Source organism: Carassius carassius, chromosome 26 (assembly GCF_963082965.1).
Source record: "Carassius carassius chromosome 26, fCarCar2.1, whole genome shotgun sequence".
Taxonomy (NCBI): domain Eukaryota; kingdom Metazoa; phylum Chordata; class Actinopteri; order Cypriniformes; family Cyprinidae; genus Carassius; species Carassius carassius.
The window spans coordinates 23,629,013-23,652,589 of record NC_081780.1 but is presented as its reverse complement, the minus strand read 5'-3'; the positions used below and the strand labels follow the sequence as shown (position 1 = coordinate 23,652,589).

The following is a 23,577-nucleotide window of genomic DNA, read 5'->3' as shown; positions in this document are numbered from 1 at the left end:
CATCTTGCACCGTGGCGCTGGACTGGTGACCACTTTGTGCTGTTGCGCTGTGCTGGCGTCCATCCTGCCTCGTGGGCGCTGGGTTGGCGGCCATTTTGTGCTGTGGCGCTGGGCTGGTGGCCATCTTGCCTCGTGGTGCTGAGCTGGCGACCATCTTGTGCTGTGGTGTGGGGCTGGCTTCCATCTTGCCTCGTGGTGCTGGGTTGGCGGCCATGTTGCCTCGTGGTGCTCAGCTGGCAGCCATCTTGTGCTGTGGTGTGGGGCTGGCTTCCATCTTGCCTCGTGGTGCTGTGTTGGCGGCCATGCTGCGCAGCGGCGTTGGGTTGGCGGCCATCTTGTGCAGCGGCACTGGACTGGCGGCCATCTTGCACAGCGGCGCTGGCTCAGCCGATTTGCGCCTCCTCTCCCCTCGCTGTCCATAATGGGGAAACGGCGGTTCCCATCCGAACCCCGGGTCAACGGGAGGCCACAGTGGAGATCGCTGCCGGACCTCCTCTCGATTGCTCACTCCTGAGCGACCTCCCCTGGTTCCACGGAACACTACCAGACGAGTACCCTCAAAGCCATTCCCCTCCCGCTTGATGGCTGGGGAGGAAGTTGGAGCAGACATACCGCTGGATCTCTTTGGATGGAGTCCTTCTGTATCGATTCGTGCACCAGTGAAACACAGGGAGACGAGAGATCCAGTCGTGGGTATGTTTATTTGAGGTAATCCAAAATCGTTGTCAAACATGCCAGGGTCAAAACCAGAATGCAGTCCAAACAAACAAAATAATAAAACAAGGAAGGGAACAGGAAAGGGAAGGAAACGGAACGGGAAGGAAACGGAACGGGAACTCAGAATATGAGAGTAGAGGAATCTCGGGGAACGAGAAGACTGGAACATCGAAGGGTAAGGACGCCATACAAACAACAGGGAAAGACAGGTATTTATAAGGAGGCTAATGACAATAGATTGCCTGCACCTGGTGCAATTAACTGGAGTGCAATTACTGTGAAGACAGGACCAGACTAGAGGAATTATAGTGCCTATGGTGAAGTGCCTAAGGGGGCTAAGGGGAAGTGAGCCCACTAGTGGACACCCAGGGAAACAGAGACTGACAGCGTGACAATATGTCATTACAAGAATACAAGACACTGTGTAGTGCACTGTTTAGTGCAAGTGTTGAAATGCCTACCTTAAGATCCTAACACCATATCTAGATTGGACTCAAGCGCTGCTGTGGATCCATTTTTAATTCAGGACAGAAGCAAGTGCTTAGACCAGGGGTTCTCAAAGTCTACATTCAAAGGTCCAAATCAGAATTTTCAACAATGAGAAAGCTCCGGAACTATTGGTCATTACAAAACTTGTTTTTAATCAACATGTATTACAAATTAACATTCGTTTTATGAAAAAATAAGGTGGCTGCATTCAAAATACATGAATAACGTGCAAAAGTTGCAAAACAATTCATTTAAGTGTCTGGATTTTTCTTAACAAAACACCACAAAAGTTACATGGTGCAAAATACAGAGCAGTCTAATGTGAGAAATGGCACTGTCTGTCTCCCATCAGCTGCCGAAACCTTGGCACAAAAGGTGTGGTTGTTAGAGGGAGACACTGGCCTAAATGTTCATTAGTCAAGCTGCTGCGGTGTGAGTTCTTTACAGCATTCATTGCTGAGAATGCAGACTCACACAGATAGGTTGACTTTCTACTAGCTCTACTGAGCTACTTTCTGTACAGTAGATTGGGGAAATTTTTTAGCTGTGACCATTTTAGTCTAAAAGGTAACAGTGTCACAGTCCACTTCCTGCACAGCCACATTTTCCTGCAAGTCAATGAGTTCAGTCTGCATGTCCTGTGATTTACATAGTATACATAATATACATAATATAACTGATCGATCCGTTGGCTGTAATCTGTGTCAGAATTGATTTTACCGGGACAACGACCCAAGACATAAATTCCGGTGCTTTATCAGATATGTACCACTGTTTCATCCTTGTTTTTGATTTGTTTTATGTCAAAGTAGTCTGTCGAGTGTTTTTTGTGCTTTTTCGGAGAGTGGCCTTTTTAGTGGACATAACATCTCATCTAAATGAACTAAATCTGAAGCTCCAGGGCCAAGGCAACACAGTGTATGATCTGATGGCAGCAGTGCGTTCCTTTGAAAGGCGGCTGGAGATCTTTAAAAGTGACATCACAGGACATCACAACCTCCATGGTGTGGCCTCCACAATCCCTCAGAAAATCCAAGTAATGTCTGGCTTTGACATTTTTCTGCTGGGACAAAAACATCTCCAAATCTTTCCTGATTGCCCCAAAACCTTTCCAAGACTTTTCCCTCACTCAGCCACCTAACATTGTTATGGAGGAGTAAGTCGTCATAAGCAGCATTTACCTGATAAGAGAAAGAAAAAATATATATACAAATAAATAAATACATTACCTTTTTGTGTAGCATAAATATTCATAAAGTGAACACAAACACCTTTGTAAGTGCTGTAAATGTAAATGGTTAAAGTCTGTTGTAAGTAGATTTTGATGACCACCTTTAATAGTTCCAAATGCATATAATTACATTTTATTCACAATTAAAAATGATTAAATAAATAAAAAAAAATTGTGAAATAAGGGTTGACTTATCATCAGTCAGTGGGGAGATTTTCTGTATTTCCTGCATTAATTATGCCTTAGTAACACGTTGATTAAAATTGTTAAAGATGTAAATGCTTTTGCTCTGGAGACATATTAGCACAGTCTCTCTCTGTGTGTGAGTGTGTGTGTGTGTTTGTGTGTGTGTGTGTGTGCGTGTGTGTGTGTGTGTGTGTGTGTGTGTGTGTGTTCATGCGTGCATGCGTGATCAACACTTAATAAACCCCTATTGACCCACACACACACAAAAACACAGTAGATGTAAAAATTCAAGTAAATTCTTACCTCAGTAAGCAATGCCCGCAGAAGACGGTGCTGAAGGGCAGAGGAGGCTCTCAGGTAGTTCACAAGCTTCATAATAGTTTCCATGACGTCTGAATATTCTTTTCCAAGGCTAGCACACAGCACGGACTGGTGTATTATACAGTGGTATGTCAGCAGGTCAGAGTGCTGCTCTTTAAGACGCAGAACAGCTCCCTTCTCCTTCCCTATCATGGCTGGAGCACCATCAGTAGTGAAGGACACAATATGCTTGACATCAATTCCCCGTTCATTAAGCATCTGAATGATAGCTTCATATATGTCCTCTCCTCTAGTGTGACAGAGTGGAGTAAGGCCCAGTATGTCTTCACAGAATGTCCCCTTTGCCTTGCTGAAATATCTGACAAACACACATAGCTGGGCTTGGTCTGTGCTATCTGTTGACTCATCCACCGCAAGTGAAAGGCAGGGTGCATCTTTGATATCATCAGTTAACTGGTTTACTAAGTCATAGGCAAGTACCTCTGTTCTCCTTGTAAATGTGTCATTGGACAGTGGAATTTTCTTAAATGTTTTTGACATCTCCTGTCTCTCCTTTCCCTCAAACAAAGCATCTGCTATCTCCACTAAACACTCCTTAACTATCTCTGCATCAGTGAATGGCTTCTTGTTTATGCCTAGTACCCAGGCCACACGGAAAGATGCTTCTGTAGCTCTGTCTTGCTGTGTCACAGCTCTCACAAGCAACTTATTTGTTGATTCATTAAGTAAACATTTTAGCATTGATCAGTTTAGTGAACCGCAAACACCAGAGGCACGGCGAAAGTTAGTAACTGGTGCTGTGCCAGTAATCTTTGCCTGGAATAATTACACAGCTAAAGCACTGCGGCCCAGTGTGTGGGAGAGGAGAGAGAGGCCTGCCGAAGTGGTATCCGCTGAACCCGTACCCATGGATGTAACGATGGATCATGATTACTGTAGCATTCCTGAGCCTTCTTCATTAGACCTGGCATGTGCTAAAGTAGAAGAACTCTCTAATGAAGTGGAGGAGCTGAAAAAACAGCTACATGAGCTACACGTTCAGCGTGATTTCGCATTGGAGCGGTTTGCCGGCTCAGATGAGGACATCAGATTTTACACAAGGTAAGTCTAAACATTGGTAGAATCTTACATATAGATGTGATTACATATACTCAGTTTTAGATGTATGTAAACAATTTGTAAATGTATTCAGTATAAGACTTCTGCTTACAGGTTTCCCAGCTACCGTCACCTGATGTCATTCTGATGGCTAATCGAGCCATCTGTACACAAAATCATTCGTGTGTCCAGATCGAAATCTGCTGCTAGAAAGCATGAAGATATCACACGTGTACTGCCACCATCAGAGGTAGTTTATATACTTGCATGCACACGATAAGTGTGACTGTACATCTACAGAACACAGTACAGGTCAGTATTTACAACATGTTATCTTGGGGGGGGGGGGGGGGGGGACAAAATACAAAGCAGAAACAAAAAAGCTATTTTGATCTCTTTTTTATTTACATTTCAGACCAACATAGTAACAAAAAGCATGTTTCCTACTTGAACATAATGTTGCTCTCCTTTATATACAGACCCTTTCCAGAAATTAGAATATCATGGAAAAGTTAAATTATTTTAGGAATTCAACTTAAAATGTGTAACTAATTCTATACAAAAGGCTCATTGCTTGCAAAGTGAGATATTTTAAGCCTTGATTTGTTATAATTTTGATGATTATGGCTTACAGCTTATGGAACCCACGAAAACAAAATTTTTGAAAATTTAAATATTACATGAAATCACACTTTAATAGTTACACAGTAATCCCATGGTCATTGAACCAGGTTTTGGTTATTTTGGCAGTGTGGGCAGGTGAAAATCCTGTTGAAAATCATCTTCATAAAGCATATTCATAAAGCTTTTCTGCTGAAGGAAGCATGAAGTGCTCTAAATGTCCTGGTAGACGGCTGCATTGACTCTGGACTTCCAGGACATTAGAGCACTTCATGCTTCCTTCAGCAGAAAAGCTTTATGAATATGCTTTATGAAGATGATGATTTTCCAGCAGGATTTTCACCTGCCCACACTAGCAAAATAACCAAAACCTGGTTCAATGACCATGGGATTACTGTGTAACTACTACAGTGAGATTTCATGTAATATTCTAATTTTCTGACATTTAGATTTTGTGGGTTTCATAAGCTGTAAGCCATAATCATCAAAATTATAACAAATAAAGGCTTGAAATATCTCACTTTGCAAGCAATGAGCCTATATAATATATTAGTTTCACATTTTAAGTTGAATTCCTGAAATAATTAACTTTTCCATGATATTCTAATTTTTTGGAAAGGGTCTGTCTCTTAAGTGAATTCACATTATCTCCGACGAAAGGATCTGTACATTTCAGACCAACAAAGCAGCAACAAAAAGCATGTTTCCTACTTGAACATAAAACAGTGCTGTTCTTTATATAGATTTCAGATCAACAAATCAGTACCAAAAAGCATCTTTCCTACTTGAACATAAATTTAGCTCTTCTCTCTTTCTGGCCAGCAAATTTCTCAATGACTCTCTGATTAAAGTCAGTCATCTCTGTGACAAGTCTCTTTTCCATGGACAGCAATGCCAGTGCATTCAGCCTCTCCTGGGTCATGGTGTTTCTGAGAAACGTTTTTATTCTTTTCAAGGTTGAAAAGCACCTCTCAGCTTCAGCCGTGGTCATGAGTGTGGTTATGAAAACTTTTAGGAGAGTCACAGTTTCAGAAAAGACTTCTTCGAGATTATTCTCCATAAACAGCTGGAATAGGTCCACAGCACCACGGCAGGCACTGAACTCTTGCTTGCTGTAGATAAGACTGAGCTCTGTCTTGAGCTTGCTTCCATTGAGCATCGGGTACGCTCTGATGGTGCTGCTCAATGCATCGTCAGGAAAGGTATCCTTGTACTCGTCAAACCTGTCCCCCTGCAACAAGGTGGCACAGACAAGGTGGTCTGTGAAGGAGAAACGCTCCCTAGTGTGTCCCAGGATTGTGTCACAGACCTATAGAGATAATTAAACAACATATAAATGTAAGGTAGTAGCCTGTCATCATATACTCACCCTCATGTCTTTTTTCAAACCTGTATGAATTAATTTCTTCTGCTGAACAGAAAGGAAGATATTTAAAAGAACGTCAGTAACCAGACAGTTTTAGATACCATTGACTTCCATGTCAATTGTATCTAAAACTGTCTGGTTACTGACGTTCTTCTAAATATCTTCCTTTCTGTTCAGCAGATCCCGACATCAAACTATGTTTTGACCGCAAACAATTGACGTCATTATTAGCTAACAGCTGTAAGCGTGAACCCTTTGCCATCAGAAATTAAAACATTTACAGAACTCAATGTTTTTAATACACATTTAAAACAACTGTGTGAACACTGACTGTACAGGATACAACAATGCATACAAACAAAGTTGTTAGCATGCACAGACATATGCACATTTTTGTGTTTTTGTATCGTTAAATGTGTCTAGACTAGTTTTATATTGATTTCTACATCTATTTAAGCCCATATCTTATTTTCATGTATGGGATGTATTTATTACATGTATTTTAATGGTTATACATTTTTAATTCAATATTCTGAAATTTCTGTTTTAATTTTACAAGCCTAACCAGGGACAGGGGTTGCAAATTAGTCATGGCTATAAACCTGTATGCATGGCATCTTCTTTCTATTCTTTTTAAAGCAATGTTCTATGCATTTGTTCCTGTCAGATAAATATTAAATAAATAAAACTCATGCAAACTTAGTGTTTAGCTAACTTAGTGAAGATTATTAGTACCAGACAAAAAGACGACGTCTAACGTTATATGTAAACAAACTGCAGATTGAAACGGTTTGCGATGTCTGCCATCACATTCCTGTCTCTCTTCAACGTCTCGTAAGTTAGCATGTGTTTGTTGTAACGTGGCTGTTGTACTGCGATGCCCACCGTGTCAGAGTTCATCTGCTGTCAGTCAATCCTGCATCACCATGGTGCACAAACTTACCATGCTGTGTTTTTGTCTGGTACTAATAAACTTCACTAAGTTAGCATGAGTTAGTTCATGCTTACAGCTGTTACCTAATAATGTCTGTACCTAACGTTAGATGTTTGTGGTCAAAGTGTCGTGGTGTAGACAGTTTGATGATGGGATATTCCTACATATTCCTATTATATTCCTGAGCCAACCAACCCCGTGACGTCATAGGTTAGAATACTGCACAATGTCGGCTCCTTGGTCGCGAAATATATAAAGTTTTTCTTTTATATGTTTACATTGTCATGTTTCTTATATAATTGCTGATTAAAGTGAAAATCCATCTAGTAAATCATGTAAAATTGATTGACTGCTTCATTTCCCCTTTAATATTGTGTAGGGTAAGCCTACCCATATAGATTTCTATTTTAAATGTATGTTATGTTGTTTAATGTTTCACATGCAACAGGTGCCAGTCCACAATTATTTTTTATGCATTTTAATTTTCTGTGCAAAATTTATTTTGTTAAACTACATAAATGCCATTATCTGTACCGTATCCCAACTGTTACAATAAAACATCAATATAACATGCATTTTTATTCAGTATATAAGCAATATTTTGCTTTTTATGTTAAAGACACTATCGATACTGTAAGAAATTTACATTCTGAGGAAAATAGCCACTTATCAGTTAATCGTTAAATCGATCGATAAGGTCAATCAACTAAAGATTAATGAATTAATCGATAACTTGCATCCCTAATTTGATTGTTTATGTTTTTGTAAGGATTTATACCAAACTAAAATTGTTTTCTTGAGTCTGTAGAATATGATATGCAGGCAGGACATTTCTGCAGCACAACAATATTGTAAAATAGTATTTTGACTGATTTCTATAACAAACTCACCTCTGCTCCAATCCTTTCACGTTCTTCCGGACTGAGCACCCGGCGTCTCTTTGTTGGCTGAGAACCACTGCTTTGTTCACCAATGGAGTGGAGAGAGTTTCTGCAAAAGACAAAGCTAGTTTATTATAATATTGGCAAAAGAGAGAGAGTTAATAATGAGAGAGAAACCAAATAATGATCATATTACAGGAATACAGTTACCTGATCTTTTGTATTTCCTGTTGGAACTGTTGGATGCTCACGTTGATATGGACCGAATCAATGTTCTTCTTCTGGAGCTTGGCATAGAGGAAGTCTACATGTGGCATGATGTGGTGATAAAGTTCCAGAAAGAACTTAAAATCATCATCCTCGAGTAGCATGGACAGGGCACCTGCTTCTCTGACAGCAATGGGGTCAAAGTCACCTGAGCCTTGTATGCTCTTAAAACAGTGAATGAGATCCTCTCTGTGCTCAAAAACTGTATTAATGGCACGGCTATGAAAGTTCCATCTGACATTGCTGGATCTTGGCAGTCTATGGGCAACCACTTTATCCAGAAAACATGTACGCTTGGGTGACTTAGAAAAAAAGCTGGCAAATCCACCAATGTTAGAAAAAAAAATTCTCGTCTTGGATATGTGAGACGTGGCCTGCTGCATAATCAGGTTGAGCTGATGAGCGTAGCAGTGGATATAGTGGGCATTTGGATACACATCTTGTACTTTTCTCTGTACACCTGCAGTGGCACCCCTCATCACGCTGGCCCCATCATATGCCTGGCAGATGAGCTTACTTTTCTGATCCTCAGGGAGGATAGAAGCAAGACGCTCTTTTAGAGCAGTAGCAATGGACTCAGCTGTAGCTGACTGCAGAGGGATGAACTCAAAAAATCTTTCCTGCACGTTATTTTTGTCGTCGATGTAGCGCAAAACAAGCACAAGCTGGGCCAGTGTAGCAATATCTGTGGTTTCATATGCCTGGATTGATAAAAAACTACTTGTCTGGACTTCTTTGATTATTTCTTCTCTTGTAACAGATAACATACAATCCAGAAGCTCGTTCTGTATAGTTTTCGACGTTCCCTTAAATACAGTAGCACTGTCAAGATGCTCTTTCAATACTCCATCAAGAGAGACCACAAAATCCACCAATCCTCGGAATATACCAGGGTTATCTGAGCTCTCACTCTCATCATGACCACGTAAAGCCAACTCAAATGCTCCACAAAACTTTACACAGTCTATTATCCTGGACAGTATGTGTCGATTTTTTGTCACCTCTTCGTTGTGCCTCCTAATGCCAATCCTGTAGCCTTCGTCTAGTTGTTCCGCAATGCTTACTTTGCCCAAAAACTTTAGTTTCACGCTATTCTCAAGATGGCTGCGGCTACATTCATGACGTTTGCATTTGTCAGATAGATGTTTGAGGTCGCTTACCCCCGTAGTTGTCCACAAAACTTCAGTGCCGACACTTTGAAAAGAAGACAGGGAAAACAAAACAGGGCATTGCTAACATCACATCCAGTCAGCCAGCTCCGTTTCTCGTAACAAGCGCGGGTAAAGCTCCGTTTGTAGCTTCGTCCTCTGTCACTGGCCTGCTGCTGGATCTGTAAATCAGGTTGTTCCGGTCCGAGATCCTTAATCTTTTTTTTTTCTTCAAGTGAAAGTCTTGAGAAAGGATTTTTTTGTAAATAAATAACTGCGTTTTGATTAACTGCTGCCATTGCGTAATAAAAAGTGATCAGTGAAAAAAGTGAAAAGGTTATTTCCCGCCGCGTACAGTTGACGAGAACCAATCAGATTGGACAAAATAACATGTATCCAATTATGATTGGCCAGGGACGCAACGACTTGCGCCCCGAAGAGGATCTTTAAGAAACCAATCAGAGACCAGCTTCAGGTCACATGCTGCCCGAGAATTTGTGTACTCACATAGACACCCATGTGTCCGGCGTCCCTCGCCCATGAAACGTATTGAAAAACATAGTAAATAGTTAATCGATTAAAGACAGTTTTTATTAAATTCTGAGGCTCTCACTACCAGCCGGCACATGAGTAAACTATTTTTTTCATTTTTTTTTTTCATTTTAATATAATGTTTTTACACATGTTAATTTCTGAAATGTTAATGGGGGCGGCGCCCCCTATGGACAAGCCGCCATTGATGTTATCTATATGTTTTTATGGACTTAAATTACCTTTCATGCATGTTTTACTTTTCCAGAGACAGCTGCTGCAGCCAATCGATGAGTTTTTTCTTTTCCTTATGCACCTGTCAGTTGGTTTAGAGGAGAGAGACCTGGCACACCGATTTCATATGCATCCTTCCACAGTGAGCAGAATAATTTCGACGTGGACAAACTACCTCTATACACTGCTGGGATCAGTGTGTGTGTGGCTTTCAGCAGCTGATGTAAAAGCTGATGGGGTGGTGTTGGCGCAGTGGATAAGACACACGTCTTTGGCGTGAGAGACCCGGGTTCGAATCCACTGTGAGACACCAATGTGTCCCTGAGCAAGACACTTAACCCCTAGTTGCTCCAGAGGCGTGCAACCTCTGACATATATAGCAATTGTAAGTCGCTTTGGATAAAAGCGTCTGCTAAATGAATAAATGTAAATGTAAATCTAACCTCCCTGAAGAGTTCACGGATTTCCCAGACACACAGATCATCATTGACTGCACTGAGATCAGATGTCAAACACCGTCCTCACCACTACTCCAAAGTGAAATGTACTCAAATTACAAATCTCACTGCACAATGAAAGGCCTCATTGGAATAGCTCCTCATGGACCAGTGACATTTGTCTCTCAGCTTTATGCTGGGTCAATGAGTGACAGGGAGCTCTTTAAACAGTGTGGGATAACAAAAAGACTGACAGAAGACATGGCAGTTATGGTTGATAAAGGCTTTCTGATTAGTGACTGTGTCAGTTGCAAAGTGTACTGTCCACCATTTCTCTCCAGGTTAAAGCAGATGCCAGCACATCAGGTGAAAGAAACACAGGCAATAGCAAGACTGTGCTAGCTGTGCATGTGGAACGAGTCATCAGGAGGATCAAACAAAACAAACGTTTTGATTGTGTCATCACACTTTCCCACAGTGTTAACATGAATCAACTTTTTACAGTTGCATGTCTGTTGTCAAATTATCAAAACAAGGCATTAGTGAAGACATGGATCAAATGAGATCAACTCTTATATGACTGTTTACTTTGAGTACTGGTATGCTATTTCACATTTATGGCTTACTTTAACTCAGTGATCCTCAAATCTGGCTCGCGAGATCCACTTTCCTGCATGCTAATCAATGTCTTTAGGATCATTAGAAAATCACAGGCAGGTGTGTTTGATTATGGTTACCGCAAAACTCTGCAGGAAAGTGGATCTCGCGACCCCTGCTTTAACGGTTACTGTTTCATTGCCATTTTTTATGTTAACTCTGAATCGGTTTATTTAAAAAAAAACTTATGACAAGCAAGATAAATGAAATTTACTGTAAATGAAACTGACATTGTACAAATACGAGAATGGAATTGAACATAAGAAACAGACATCGTACAAATAAACATTTATTAACATGTTTGAGTGCTGTTTTACAGATGTAATTTCTCTGACAACTTAATTTCAGTTACTGTTTCATTGACAAGTATTTAGGCACGTATGTGTAAAAGTAAAAATAATCCACCTTCTCTCTAATAACTTTGTGCACTGAAGTGTCACTGTAGATACGCTGGACAAAATAATCCTCCTGGGCCCACACCATGAAATCACACCACTGCATTCCTGAGACCAGTAGCTGTCCCTGCACTTGGTAATAGTATGCATGGCCCTTTTTTAGGGTGAGAAACCCATTGTCCATTTGCATATATTTGCTGTCAATAATGTTTTTGACATTAGGACATTTAATTTCAACAAGTCCAAATTGAGGACTGTCAGTTGGATCAAAGACCTCACCATCAGGGGATGCACCAAGCCAGGTAGCATTTGGATGGATGATTAAACCACAGGGTGAGTAGTTAACATTTTTCAAATTGCTGTATTCCACGGTTACCTCCGACTCCATTTCAGCACCTCTTCTCATCTCTGCCGTCTGTCGGCTTCCTCTGATGATTCGCTCTGCGAGGGACTCTGACGTGACATATCTCCCGAAACCTGGAAGCTGTTACTTGTAGCCGCACTGGGTTGTACATAATAATTAACTCAAATGATATATAGGGAATTTGAATAATTAATCAGGAATATTATAAATATATATATCTCATATGACAGTTACATTAAAATTATTTAAGATGAAAAATAGCTAAATTGCATACAACCCGAATTCCGGAAAAGTTGGGACGTTTTTTAAATTTTAATAAAATGAAAACTAAAGGAATTTCAGATCACATGAGCCAATATTTTATTCACAATAGAACATAGATAACGTAGCAAATGTTCAAACTGAGAAATTTTACACTTTTATCCACTTAATTAACTCATTTAAAATTTAATGCCTGCTACAGGTCTCAAAAAAGTTGGCACGGGGGCAACAAATGGCTAAAAAAGCAAGCAGTTTTGAAAAGATTCAGCTGGGAGAACATCTAGTGATTAATTAAGTTAATTGATATCAGGTCTGTAACATGATTAGCTATAAAAGCTTTGTCTTAGAGAAGCAGAGTCTCTCAGAAGTAAAGATGGGCAGAGGCTCTCCAATCTGTGAAAGACTGCGTAAAAAAATTGTGGAAAACTTTAAAAACAATGTTCCTCAACGTCAAATTGCAAAGCCTTTGCAAATCTCATCATCTACAGTGCATAACATCATCAAAAGATTCAGAGAAACTGGAGAAATCTCTGTGCGTAAGGGACAAGGCCGGAGACCTTTATTGGATGCCCGTGGTCTTCGGGCTCTCAGACGACACTGTCATCGGCATGATTGTGTCAATGACTTTACTAAACGGGCCCAGGAATACTTTCAGAAACCACTGTCGGTAAACACAATCCGCCGTGCTATCAGCAGATGCCAACTAAAGCTCTATCATGCAAAAAGGAAGCCATATGTGAACATGGTCCAGAAGCGCCATCGTGTCCTGTGGGCCAAGGCTCATTTAAAATGGACTGTTTCAAAGTGGAATAGTGTTTTATGGTCAGACGAGTCCAAATCTGACATTCTTGTTGGAAATCACGAACGCCGTGTCCTCCGGGCTAAAGAGGAGGGAGACCTTCCAGCATGTTATCAGCAATCAGTTCAAAAGCCAGCATCTCTGATGGTATGGGGGTGCATAAGTGCATACGGTATGGGCAGCTTGCATGTTTTGGAAGGCTCTGTGAATGCTGAAAGGTATATAAAGGTTTTAGAGCAACATATGCTTCCCTCCAAACAACGTCTATTTCAGGGAAGGCCTTGTTTATTTCAGCAGGACAATGCAAAACCACATACTGCAGCTATAACAACAGCATGGTTTCGTCGTAGAAGAGTCCGGGTGCTAACCTGGCCTACCTGCAGTCCAGATCTTTCACCTATAGAGAACATTTGGCGCATCATTAAACGAAAAATACGTCAAAGACGACCACGAACTCTTCAGCAGCTGGAAATCTATATAAGGCAAGAATGGGACCAAATTCCAACAGCAAAACTCCAGCAACTCATAGCCTCAATGCCCAGACGTCTTCAAACTGTTTTGAAAAGAAAAGGAGACGCTACACCATGGTAAACATGCCCCGTCCCAACTATTTTGAGACCTGTAGCAGAAATCAAAATTGAAATGAGCTCATTTTGTGCATAAAATTGTAAACTTTCTCAGTTTAAACATTTGCTATGTTATCTATGTTCTATTGTGAATAAAATATTGGCTCATGTGATTTTAGAGTCTTTTAGTTTTCATTTTATTAAAATTTAAAAAACGTCCCAACTTTTCCAGAATTCGGGTTGTATATCAATAACTCATTACAAGGCACTGTAATTTACTCATTAAAATGTCAATATTCCATTCTTCATATCAATTATAGTGATATCTCTTACTGTGAATTACCGCAAATCAAACAGTGGTTTGTCCAGCAAACAGCCGTAAGATTAACTTATCAATTTTCAATAAAGTTATCACTTCTTATAATTCAAGGAAAAATATTCTCTGGCCATGAAAACATTATCCTATCATTATGAAATTTAGGTTACTAAAAAGTAAAGAGCTCCTAAAGATCAGACATTTCATTGACTCGTAATGTGAGGCTTAGACAGAGGCAATCATGAATATATATTGGTTTTTAATAATTGAACTAATAATACATCAAACTACAAATCACACAGGGTAAATACGCATACGACAATATAGACAGTAAACTTTGTACAAGACATAACGGAATCCAAATGAGGGAGAGGGAGAGAGAGAGAGAGAGAGCGAATGAGTGAGAGGGGGTGAATGAGAGAATAGGCGTGATCACAGAATCACGCGCTCAGTTATGCAAACTCACAGACAGTAACCCTTGAAAGACAACAATGAATCAAATCATAGACAAACTTTAAGCAGCATTTAAATCTCCATTGAGAATGATACTTGCATGTGGTCTCTTTGTGATTGGGCATGTTCTCTCGTGTCTTCCGGGCTGATGAGTCTCTTTGTGATTGCCAGACCAGCGTGCGTGTGAGCAGCGTGAGCGTGGTCCTGTTGCTAGGCGTGTTCTTTTGTGTCTTCCGGGCTGCTGCGGAATCGCGCGGTATATTTGAAAGGTTCAACAAAGCAATGTTTCAGAATTCGTCTTCCTCGTGTGGAGAGGCGAATAGATGAATAAACTTAGTAATGAAAAGAAACGAAAACACGGAGATGAAAGCTCCCGAAGGAGCCATGAGTAAGAGCTGTAAGAGCCAAGAGGGAGTAAGAGAGGAACTTCCTGGGTTAGTCCTTATAGCTCGACTGGTTCACGCCTCTGTTCGCATGAACAACCAATGAACGTCCGCGATCTGAAGCGGGAAAAAGTTCCTTTGTCTCTGGGGAAACACCCACTCTAATAAGTTCTGGTTTATAAGATTTCAGCAGTGATATTCTAGCAAGTTCGTAATTCCAGATTAATACATTTTACACACCTTTCATACAGGTGGATAGTTGGGTCACAACATGACAATTCCAAAGATACCAAAAATTACATATATAACTGATAGATAAATGACGTTACATTCATATGCAGAATTACACACATTTAAAGATTAACACACAATAAAATTGTAGATACTCCAATTTTTGATTATGGAAAACATCTAATGCACCAAAAAGCAATACTTAATACATTTAGAATACATTGAGAAAAGTGAGCTGGCTTTTTCCTGTCATGTTTGTTAGGTCATAAAGTTTTACGAGCTGCTAAGGGATTAGGGTTACAACTCATGATTCTATTTGAGAACATTAAAATTAGGAGAAATATTTCCAATTTATAAGTTAGCAACTTATACTCCTCACTTAACAAGGATTAACCATTTTATGCAAAGCACAAACCTAATAAAAATACATATTATTAAGGGCTTACATAAAGAGCGTAAAGAAAAGTTTGTGTGTGTGTGTGTTTAGGAATGTGGTCATTTCTCCTTTGAGGCTGCTCACGTGACTTTGGAATGTCTCGTCCAGTGTCGTAAATAATTTAAATCCAGCCAGGCTGGCGCCAGGCCAGGCATTTAGCTTATAAAGAGTTGGGTTTATATGCCTGGATTCAAAATCTACAAACTTTGGGTTTGCATTGTTTTAGATTCAACGAACCGTGATTCATTAGTTCAGAACCCATGAATCGATGACCTGCATATCCGTTACATACTCTTGATCTGCGAAGCTGATGCCAGTCAGGACAAGAGCTTTGCTCGCGTGTTGCCTCTTCAATTTTTTGAGCCATATCTAATGGTGTGTTTAGACTTTGAAGGTGTAAGAGCTCCTCCTCGGTGCAAACAAACATGCATTTAGATGGAGCAAGATGATGTCCTTCAAGAGGCAAAGGTGGAGTTGATGGGGCATCATGTAGTTTGATGTACCGTGATGTTAAGACAGGCTGCTGGTAGGACAACACGCTTCCTTCCTGGACCAACCCGAATGCACTTTCTATAAGTGGCTTGTCAGGTGACATGTTCATGGTGGTAACAAGTGGCTTGTCCTCAAGGTTGAATCTGAGTATGCCTCCTCAACTCTAAACATGCAATGTTTAGCTTGAAAATTGTTGTTGCTAACATTACATTTGTTATAGCTCTAATTACTATGTCTATACTTTTTATACTCTGTATTTTTTTAAATGCATAAGAACACTGCTGCATTTCATTGCAAGACCTTATGCTGTTAAACAAATTATCTTTGTCCTTAGCATCCTTGTACTAAAGAAAAAAATAATTGGTTGCTGAACTTACCTCACTCCACCTTGTGTAGTACGATTTGCTACAGGTTTTGTGATGACCATGGCATTGATTGGGCCTGGTTTTACACCCTGACAGACAAATGCAAGTAATATTAGAGAGAATGACAAAGTTGAAACTATAAACATAGAATGCACTTTAAAAAAAAAAACGGTTTCTACATAAAATTATCTTACATAATGTACAGCACATTCTGTGAAAATATAACCTTGATATCTTAAATATGAACTGAATAAGATCATGTCAAATATTGAAATCATGGTGAATTAAATGGATGAAATTGAACTTTGATGCTCCTGATCTCAGAATTACATTGAGATTTTAGTCTAAGTTTCACAATGTCACATATTGTGATTATACAGTCTAATAGATAAGGCTAAAATTCTGATTTTAATTACCATTGTTCGTGGTTTATGCCAGGATTGTTCTCTTTCAGTGCAGCTAAGCACAGGGGGTACAACAGATAAATTAAGCTGGGAAAAATGAGCACTTTGAAAGAGTAAGGCAACCGTGTGATTGCACAAAGCAGTGCCTGCCACACATGAACACTCGCTTTGTGTGAGCCCCACAGGTGAAGCATCCCTGAGTCCAACCTAAAAAATACATATATAATAATTAACTTGTATTTCTTACCAAAAAAGTCCAAGTTAGTAGCATGTTAATTTTAGTAGAACAATAACCAAGTTGGCTTTGCAGGAGTAGATTACTCCATGGCTACTCTGGGTTTATGTAATACTTAATGCTGGAACCATAAAGGGAACTTAATACAGATTTCAAATTCTGACTGACAACATTATGATTCTTCTGCAAAACCTCCTTGTTATTTGAAATTAGGGTGACCATAAGAGACATTTTTCCAGGACGTGTCCTGGCCAGGATTTCTACATTGCCTAAAATATCTAGATTTTGGCTTTGTTTGCGTGCAGACCGATCGGTCACCTTTATTTATATAGCGCTTTAAACAAAATACATTGCGTCAAAGCAACTGAACAACATTCATTAGGAAAACAGTGTCAATAATGCAAAAATGATAGTTAAAGGCAGTTCATCATTGAATTCAGTGATGTCATCTCTGTTCAGTTAAATAGTGTCTGTGCATTTATTTGCAATCAAGTCAACGATATCGCTGTAGATGTAGTGTCCCCAACTAAGCAAGCCAGAGGCGACAGCGGCAAGGAACCGAAACTCCATCGGTGACAGAATGGAGAAAAAAACCTTGGGAGAAACCAGGCTCAGTTGGGGGGGCAGTTCTCCTCTGACCAGACGAAACCGGTAGTTCAATTCCAGGCTGCAGCAAAGTCAGATTGTGCAGAAGAATCATCTGTTTCCTGTGGTCTTGTCCTGGTGCTCCTCTGAGACAAGGTATCTGTATCTGGGGCTCTAGTTGTCCTGGTCTCCACTGTCTTTCAGGGATGTAGAGGTCCTTTCTAGGTGCTGATCCAGCATCTGGTCTGGATACGTACTGGATCCGGGTGACTGCAGTGACCCTCTGATCTGGATACAGACTGGATCTGGTGGCCACGGTGACCTCGGAACAAGAGAGAAACAGACAAATATTAGCGTAGATGCCATTCTACTAATGATGTAGCAAGTACATAGGGTGTTATGGGAAGTGTTTCCGGTTCCGGTTTACCTAATTAATGCAGCCTAAAAATCCTTTAACGGATTTGGATAATAAAAGCATATTAGTATGTTATGTGTATGCCAGGTTAAAGAGATGGGTCTTTAATCTAGATTTAAACTGCAAGAGTGTGTCTGCCTCCCGAACAATGTTAGGTAGGTTATTCCAGAGTTTGGGCACCAAATAGGAAAAGGATCTGCCACCTGCAGTTGATTTTGATATTCTAGGTATTATCAAATTGCCTGAGTTTTGAGAACGTAGCGGACGTAGAGGATTATAATGTAAAAGGAGCTCATTCAAATACTGAGGTGCTAAACCATTCAGGGCTTTATAAGTAATAAGCAATATTTTAAAATCTATGCGATGCTTGATAGGGAGCCAGTGCAGTGTTGACAGGACCAGGCTAATATGGTCATACTTCCTGGTTCTAGTAAGAACTCTTGCTGCTGCATTTTGGACTAGCTGTAGTTTGTTAACTAAGCGTGCAGAACAACCACCCAATAAAGCATTACAATAGTCTAACCTTGAGGTCATAAATGCATGGATTAACATTTCTGCATTTGACATTGAGAGCATAGGCCGTAATTTAGATATATTTTTGAGATGGAAAAATGCAGTTTTACAAATGCTAGAAACGTGGCTTTCTAAGGAAATATTGCGATCAAATAGCACACCTAGGTACCTAACTGAAGACGAAGAATTGACAGAGCAACCATCAAGTCTTAGACAGTGTTCTAGGTTATTACAAGCAGAGTTTTTAGGTCCTATAATTAACACCTCTGTTTTTTCAGAATTTAGCAGTAAGAAATTACTCGTCATCCAGTTTTTTATATCGACTATGCAATCCATTAGTTTTTCAAATTGGTGTGTTTCACCGGGCTGCGAAGAAATATAGAGCTGAGTATCATCAGCATAACAGTGAAAGCTAACACCATGTTTCCTGATGATATCTCCCAAGGGTAACATATAAAGCGTGAAGAGTAGCGGCCCTAGTACTGAGCCTTGAGGTACTCCACACTGCACTTGTGATCGATAGGATACATCTTCATTCACTGCTACGAACTGATGGCGGTCATATAAGTACGATTTAAACCATGCTAATGCACTTCCACTGATGCCAACAAAGTGTTCAAGTCTATGCAAAAGAATGTTGTGGTCAATTGTGTCAAACGCAGCACTAAGATCCAATAAAACTAATAGAGAGATACACCCATGATCAGATGATAAGAGCAGATCATTTGTAACTCTAAGGAGAGCAGTCTCAGTACTATGATACGGTCTAAATCCTGACTGGAAATCCTCACATATACCATTTTTCTCTAAGAAGGAATATAATTGTGTGGATACCACCTTTTCTAGTATCTTGGACAGAAAAGGGAGATTCGAGATTGGTCTATAATTAACTAGTTCTTTGGGGTCAAGTTGTGGTTTTTTGATGAGAGGCTTAATAACAGCCAGTTTGAAGGTTTTGGGGACATATCCTAATGACAATGAGGAATTAATAATAGTCAGAAGAGGATCTATGACTTCTGGAAGCACCTCTTTTAGGAGCTTAGATGGTATAGGGTCTAACATACATGTTGTTGGTTTAGATGATTTAACAAGTTTATACAATTCTTCCTCTCCTATGGTAGAGAATGAGTGGAACTGTTCCTCAGGGGGTCTATAGTGCACTGTCTGATGTGATACTGTAGCTGACGGCTGAATGGTTGCAATTTTATCTCTAATAGTATCGATTTTAGAAGTAAAGTAGTTCATAAAGTCATTACTGCTGTGGTGTTGGGAAATGTCAACACTTGTTGAGGCTTTATTTTTCGTTAATTTAGCCACTGTATTGAATAAATACCTGGGGTTATGTTTGTTTTCTTCTAAAAGAGAAGAAAAGTAATCGGATCTAGCAGTTTTTAATGCTTTTCTGTAGGATATGTTACTTTCCCGCCAAGCAATACGAAATACCTCTAGTTTTGTTTTCCTCCAGCTGCGCTCCATTTTTCGGACTGCTCTCTTTAGGGTGCGAGTATGCTCATTATACCATGGTGTCAAACTGTTTTCCTTAACCTTCCTTAAGCGTTAAGGAGCAACTTTATTTAAAGTGCTAGAAAAGAGAGAGTCCATAGTTTCTGTTACATCATCAAGTTGTTCTGAGGTTTTGGATATGCTAAGGAATTTGGATACATCAGGAAGATAACTTAAAAAGCAGTCTTTTGTGTTAGAAGTGATGGTTCTTCCATACTTGTAACATGAAGTAGAATTTACAATTTTGGCTATATGAATTTTGCAAAGAACTAAATAATGATCTGAGATATCATTACTTGGCTGAATAATTTCAACACCATCAACATCAATTCCATGTGACAGTATTAAATCTAGAGTATTAAATCTATGGTTTCGACAATGAGTAGGTCCTGAAACGTGTTGTCTAACACCAATAAAGTTCAGAATGTCTATAAATGCTGATCCCAATGCATCGTTTTCATTATCAACATGGATATTAAAATCACCAACTATTAAAACTTTATCTGCAGCCAGAACTAACTCGGATGTAAAATCACCAAACTCTTTAATAAAGTCTGTATGGTGTATGACATCTGTTCCTTAAGTTTTCAAAACGCTCTCGAGGTACTTTGAATTAAAGCAATACAGAAATCCTGGCAAGGACGCGTCCAGGAAAAATGGCACGTATGGTCCCCCTATTTGTAATACTTCAAGAAAATGAACACGTGAATATTTGAACACATTTGATTATTTGAACACACTTGAACACCTGAACTTGGTTTGGAGAACGGTGAACCCTATGTCTCTAGCATACTATCAAATTGTGTGGTGCCTCATTCTTCCTCATTGACCTGTAACACAAGGCTCTAACGCTGACTTCCCCTGACAGCCTGTCTTTATTTGATACTGATAACAATAACACAAACACATACGATGAAAACAATTAAAACATTTGTTTGTTTATAGTTAGCTAACAGTTAGCACTGAAAGCTAATTAACATTAAATGTTGCTTACCTTCATAACCGTGTATATACGAGGCTGCGTATAATTTAAAGCCTTTCTCCAGCTTGCTGGATGGAGCTGTGGTTGATTTTTTGCAAATACGATGCACATCAGTAACTTTAATCTTAGGGAGATCCTGGAGACAGCGGTCCGGATCCGGAAAGGAGTCCGGACTTTGAGAAGTGCTGGCTTAGCCTATGTCAGAAAGGGAACAGGACATTAGTTTACTTTCAGGGATTTGATGTGTCCATCCATGTCACATCCAGTATAAATTTAAATGCGTTAAACATGGTGTAAAATTAGGAAAGAGCTCCAGATGGCATCAGTGTAACACTGTTTGTTTACTTCATCATGGATTCATTTTTATACAAGACAGTATGATGTGGGCTTTTTAGATATGGGTGTTTTTACCATTATTGCATTGTTTACTCCAGACTGATATATATCCGATATATTTCCTAACTTGTCAAGCCCTCATTATTTTGACTCAAATAAGAGGAAAGATGGATGGAGACGCATAGGCTTGGAGCTTGGAATAACTGTTATTGCTAAGATAAAAATTTCCGGGGGAACTTTTTCTTATTAATAGTTTTTCCTAGAAGTCTTATATATATATAAAATGGTATAGAATAATGCTCTTTCAGCCGATGACAACTGTTTGCAAACATGTAATGTTACATGTAGCTGTCCTCTGAACATTAATCATTATGTTTATTCAGAGGATGAGGGCAGAAAGAAGTGGAAATATTTGAGGGATAAGTATATAAAGGAGAGGGATGCAGAAAGGGAGAAATGGCTCTGAGGGAGGAACTCAGAAGAAATAGAAGTTCATGAATGCTCTAATTTTTCTGGAACGATTTGTGAAGGAGAGGCCAACGTCATCCAACATCCCACTGGGCTCAGATCAGCTAGACTCTGAATGTAATGAGGTAGCTTTCTACAGACATTTGAAGTCCGAAACGATTTAGAAAGTATGGGTAGCTGTCAGTATTTGGATAACTGAAATATCCAGTATTTACCTGAGTAAAAACTAATACATAACATACTTTATCAATGTTAAGTCATGATTTATTTTTCCTGCTAAAATAAACTTTAATTTATTCTCCTAGGACAGTCACAATGAGGGCCTCATTACTTTGACCCTACTTCCTGTAGAGCCAGAGCCCCTGGCATCGACCAGCAGCAGCCAGCCAGCAAACATCCAGTCTATGTGTCTTACACCTACCACCCCGGTCTCTAGATGTCCCTCAGTGGGAAAGAGAAGGAGAACCACAGAGCCAGACCTCTCTGAATTCCAGAAGCATCGTTGGAACATGTAAAATACTTCCTCTGCTGAAGAAAGCCAGAGTGTGAATTGAAAATCGAGCATAATCTTTATGAAGCTGAGTTTAAGTAAGGTTGGAGGGGAGGTTAGTCGGTGGAGAAAGATAAAACATTATTGTGTTCTTATTCTTTATTTTCTATTTTTTTTTTTTTCATTTTTTTTTTTTTTCATTTGTGTATTTTTACAATGTTGATAAATACATGTGAATGTTTCTAAAACAGTTGAATTAATCAATAAATTGTAATTCGAAAATAAGGCAATGAGGCAAGTTGTATTAAAATGTAATTAGTTTATGAAGTAGTATATTACAGATTAGTTCTTTGGTTATTCAAATTTTGTAACATCAAATGTTCTCCTGCCATGGAACTGCATCCTCGGTAGATGAGAAATATTGGGTGAATTTCTCTCTGATGATGATTTGGTGATATGGTGAGTTGTTGATGCTTGCTTTCCTCGCACTGGAGGTTCTAGAATGATGGCGGTGATTGTGGATGATCCTCTGCCTGATCTACCCTCAGAAGGTTGTGGAAGATGCAGGTAGCCTTAAAAGGATACTCCACCCCAAAATGGAAATTTTGTCGTTAATCACATACCCCCCATTTTTTTTGAGATTATGAGCTGTACGCAGGCAGCTTACGCTCTTCTGTGTCAGCCGCGCCACAAAGATATGTTTTCTACGTATATTTACGCTTTGATTCAAAAGAAAATGCATCTTTGTGTCGTGGCTGATACAGAAGAGCATAAGCTGCCTGCGTACAGCTCATATTCTCCAGAATGATGACACACTGATGTGGAGAGACACAGAGAAGACTACTTGTTGATTAAAGGTTTGTCGTCTGGTATGCCAAGGCTGCCCTGACAGAGAGCTCTTCCAAATGCTGAAACAGCCAAAGTACCATCATCACTACTTAGGCCATAAGCCCCAACATCCACCACCACATACCGAGCATCAACAACATCAAGGAGAATAATTGAGAAGGAGCCTTTGTAGTTAAAGTAACGAAAACCGCTGGAAGAAGGGGTCTGGATCACTATGTGTTTGCCATCTACTGCCCCAACACAGTTAGCGAAATTCCACAAAAGCTGGAAATCAGCTGCGATTTCTCGCAAATGTTCCCTGTTAGGTGGTGGCATATATTCTTCCACAAGGTTGTCCCATATAGCTTCAGAATTGTTATATATTCTATTCATGAATATGTGTATGTGTTTGCCATATCTGTTATTTATTAAGCTTCGATTACTGATGCTAGGGGCAACTTTTCTTATAATATAATCAAACTGGTCCTTGTCCACTCTGAAGTAAGCTTTAAACCTCCTGTTGTCCAGATGGGGTTCCTGAATCTGCTAAATAAATCTTGTAGCAGAGTTACAGCAAGGGTTTTTTGGTGGTGGAAATCCATTTCTAAAATTTCCTTGTTGTAATGGAGATCTCAGCTG

General features: G+C 39.7%; 1 protein-coding gene and 2 long non-coding RNA genes across 3 annotated transcripts; 1 reads left to right on the top strand and 2 right to left on the bottom strand.

The window, feature by feature from the left end:
* Positions 1-2,089: 2,089 nt before the first annotated feature.
* On the bottom strand, positions 2,090-3,490 carry LOC132105977 (SCAN domain-containing protein 3-like). The gene is made up of 3 exons (XM_059511561.1): positions 2,927-3,490; positions 2,261-2,387; positions 2,090-2,172 (listed from the first exon to the last, which is right to left on the bottom strand). Exons 1-3 carry the CDS (start codon positions 3,482-3,484, stop codon positions 2,090-2,092), a joined length of 768 nt encoding a protein of 255 aa, XP_059367544.1. The 5' UTR covers positions 3,485-3,490.
* A 184-nt stretch (positions 3,491-3,674) lies between these two features.
* On the top strand, positions 3,675-10,250 carry LOC132105975 (uncharacterized). The gene is made up of 3 exons (XR_009424015.1): positions 3,675-4,045; positions 4,157-4,292; positions 10,059-10,250. It is a non-coding gene; the product is annotated as an uncharacterized LOC132105975 (long non-coding RNA).
* Positions 10,251-15,993: 5,743 nt separating this feature from the next.
* LOC132106336 (uncharacterized) lies at positions 15,994-20,965 on the bottom strand. The gene is made up of 3 exons (XR_009424125.1): positions 20,829-20,965; positions 16,596-16,790; positions 15,994-16,268 (listed from the first exon to the last, which is right to left on the bottom strand). It is a non-coding gene; the product is annotated as an uncharacterized LOC132106336 (long non-coding RNA).
* Positions 20,966-23,577: the final 2,612 nt, after the last annotated feature.

What these genes read in the sequence shown, in the direction of transcription:
- LOC132105977 (XM_059511561.1), bottom strand. Translation starts at nt 3,484, where the DNA reads ATGTCAAAAACATTTAAGAAAATTCCACTGTCCAATGACACATTTACA. An exon ending in TGCGGGCATTGCTTACTGAG is followed by an intron (nt 2,388 to 2,926) that starts GTAAGAATTTAC and finishes TTCTCTTATCAG; the next exon opens with GTAAATGCTGCTTATGACGA. An exon ending in TTTTGTCCCAGCAGAAAAAT is followed by an intron (nt 2,173 to 2,260) that starts GTCAAAGCCAGA and finishes TCACTTTTAAAG; the next exon opens with ATCTCCAGCCGCCTTTCAAA.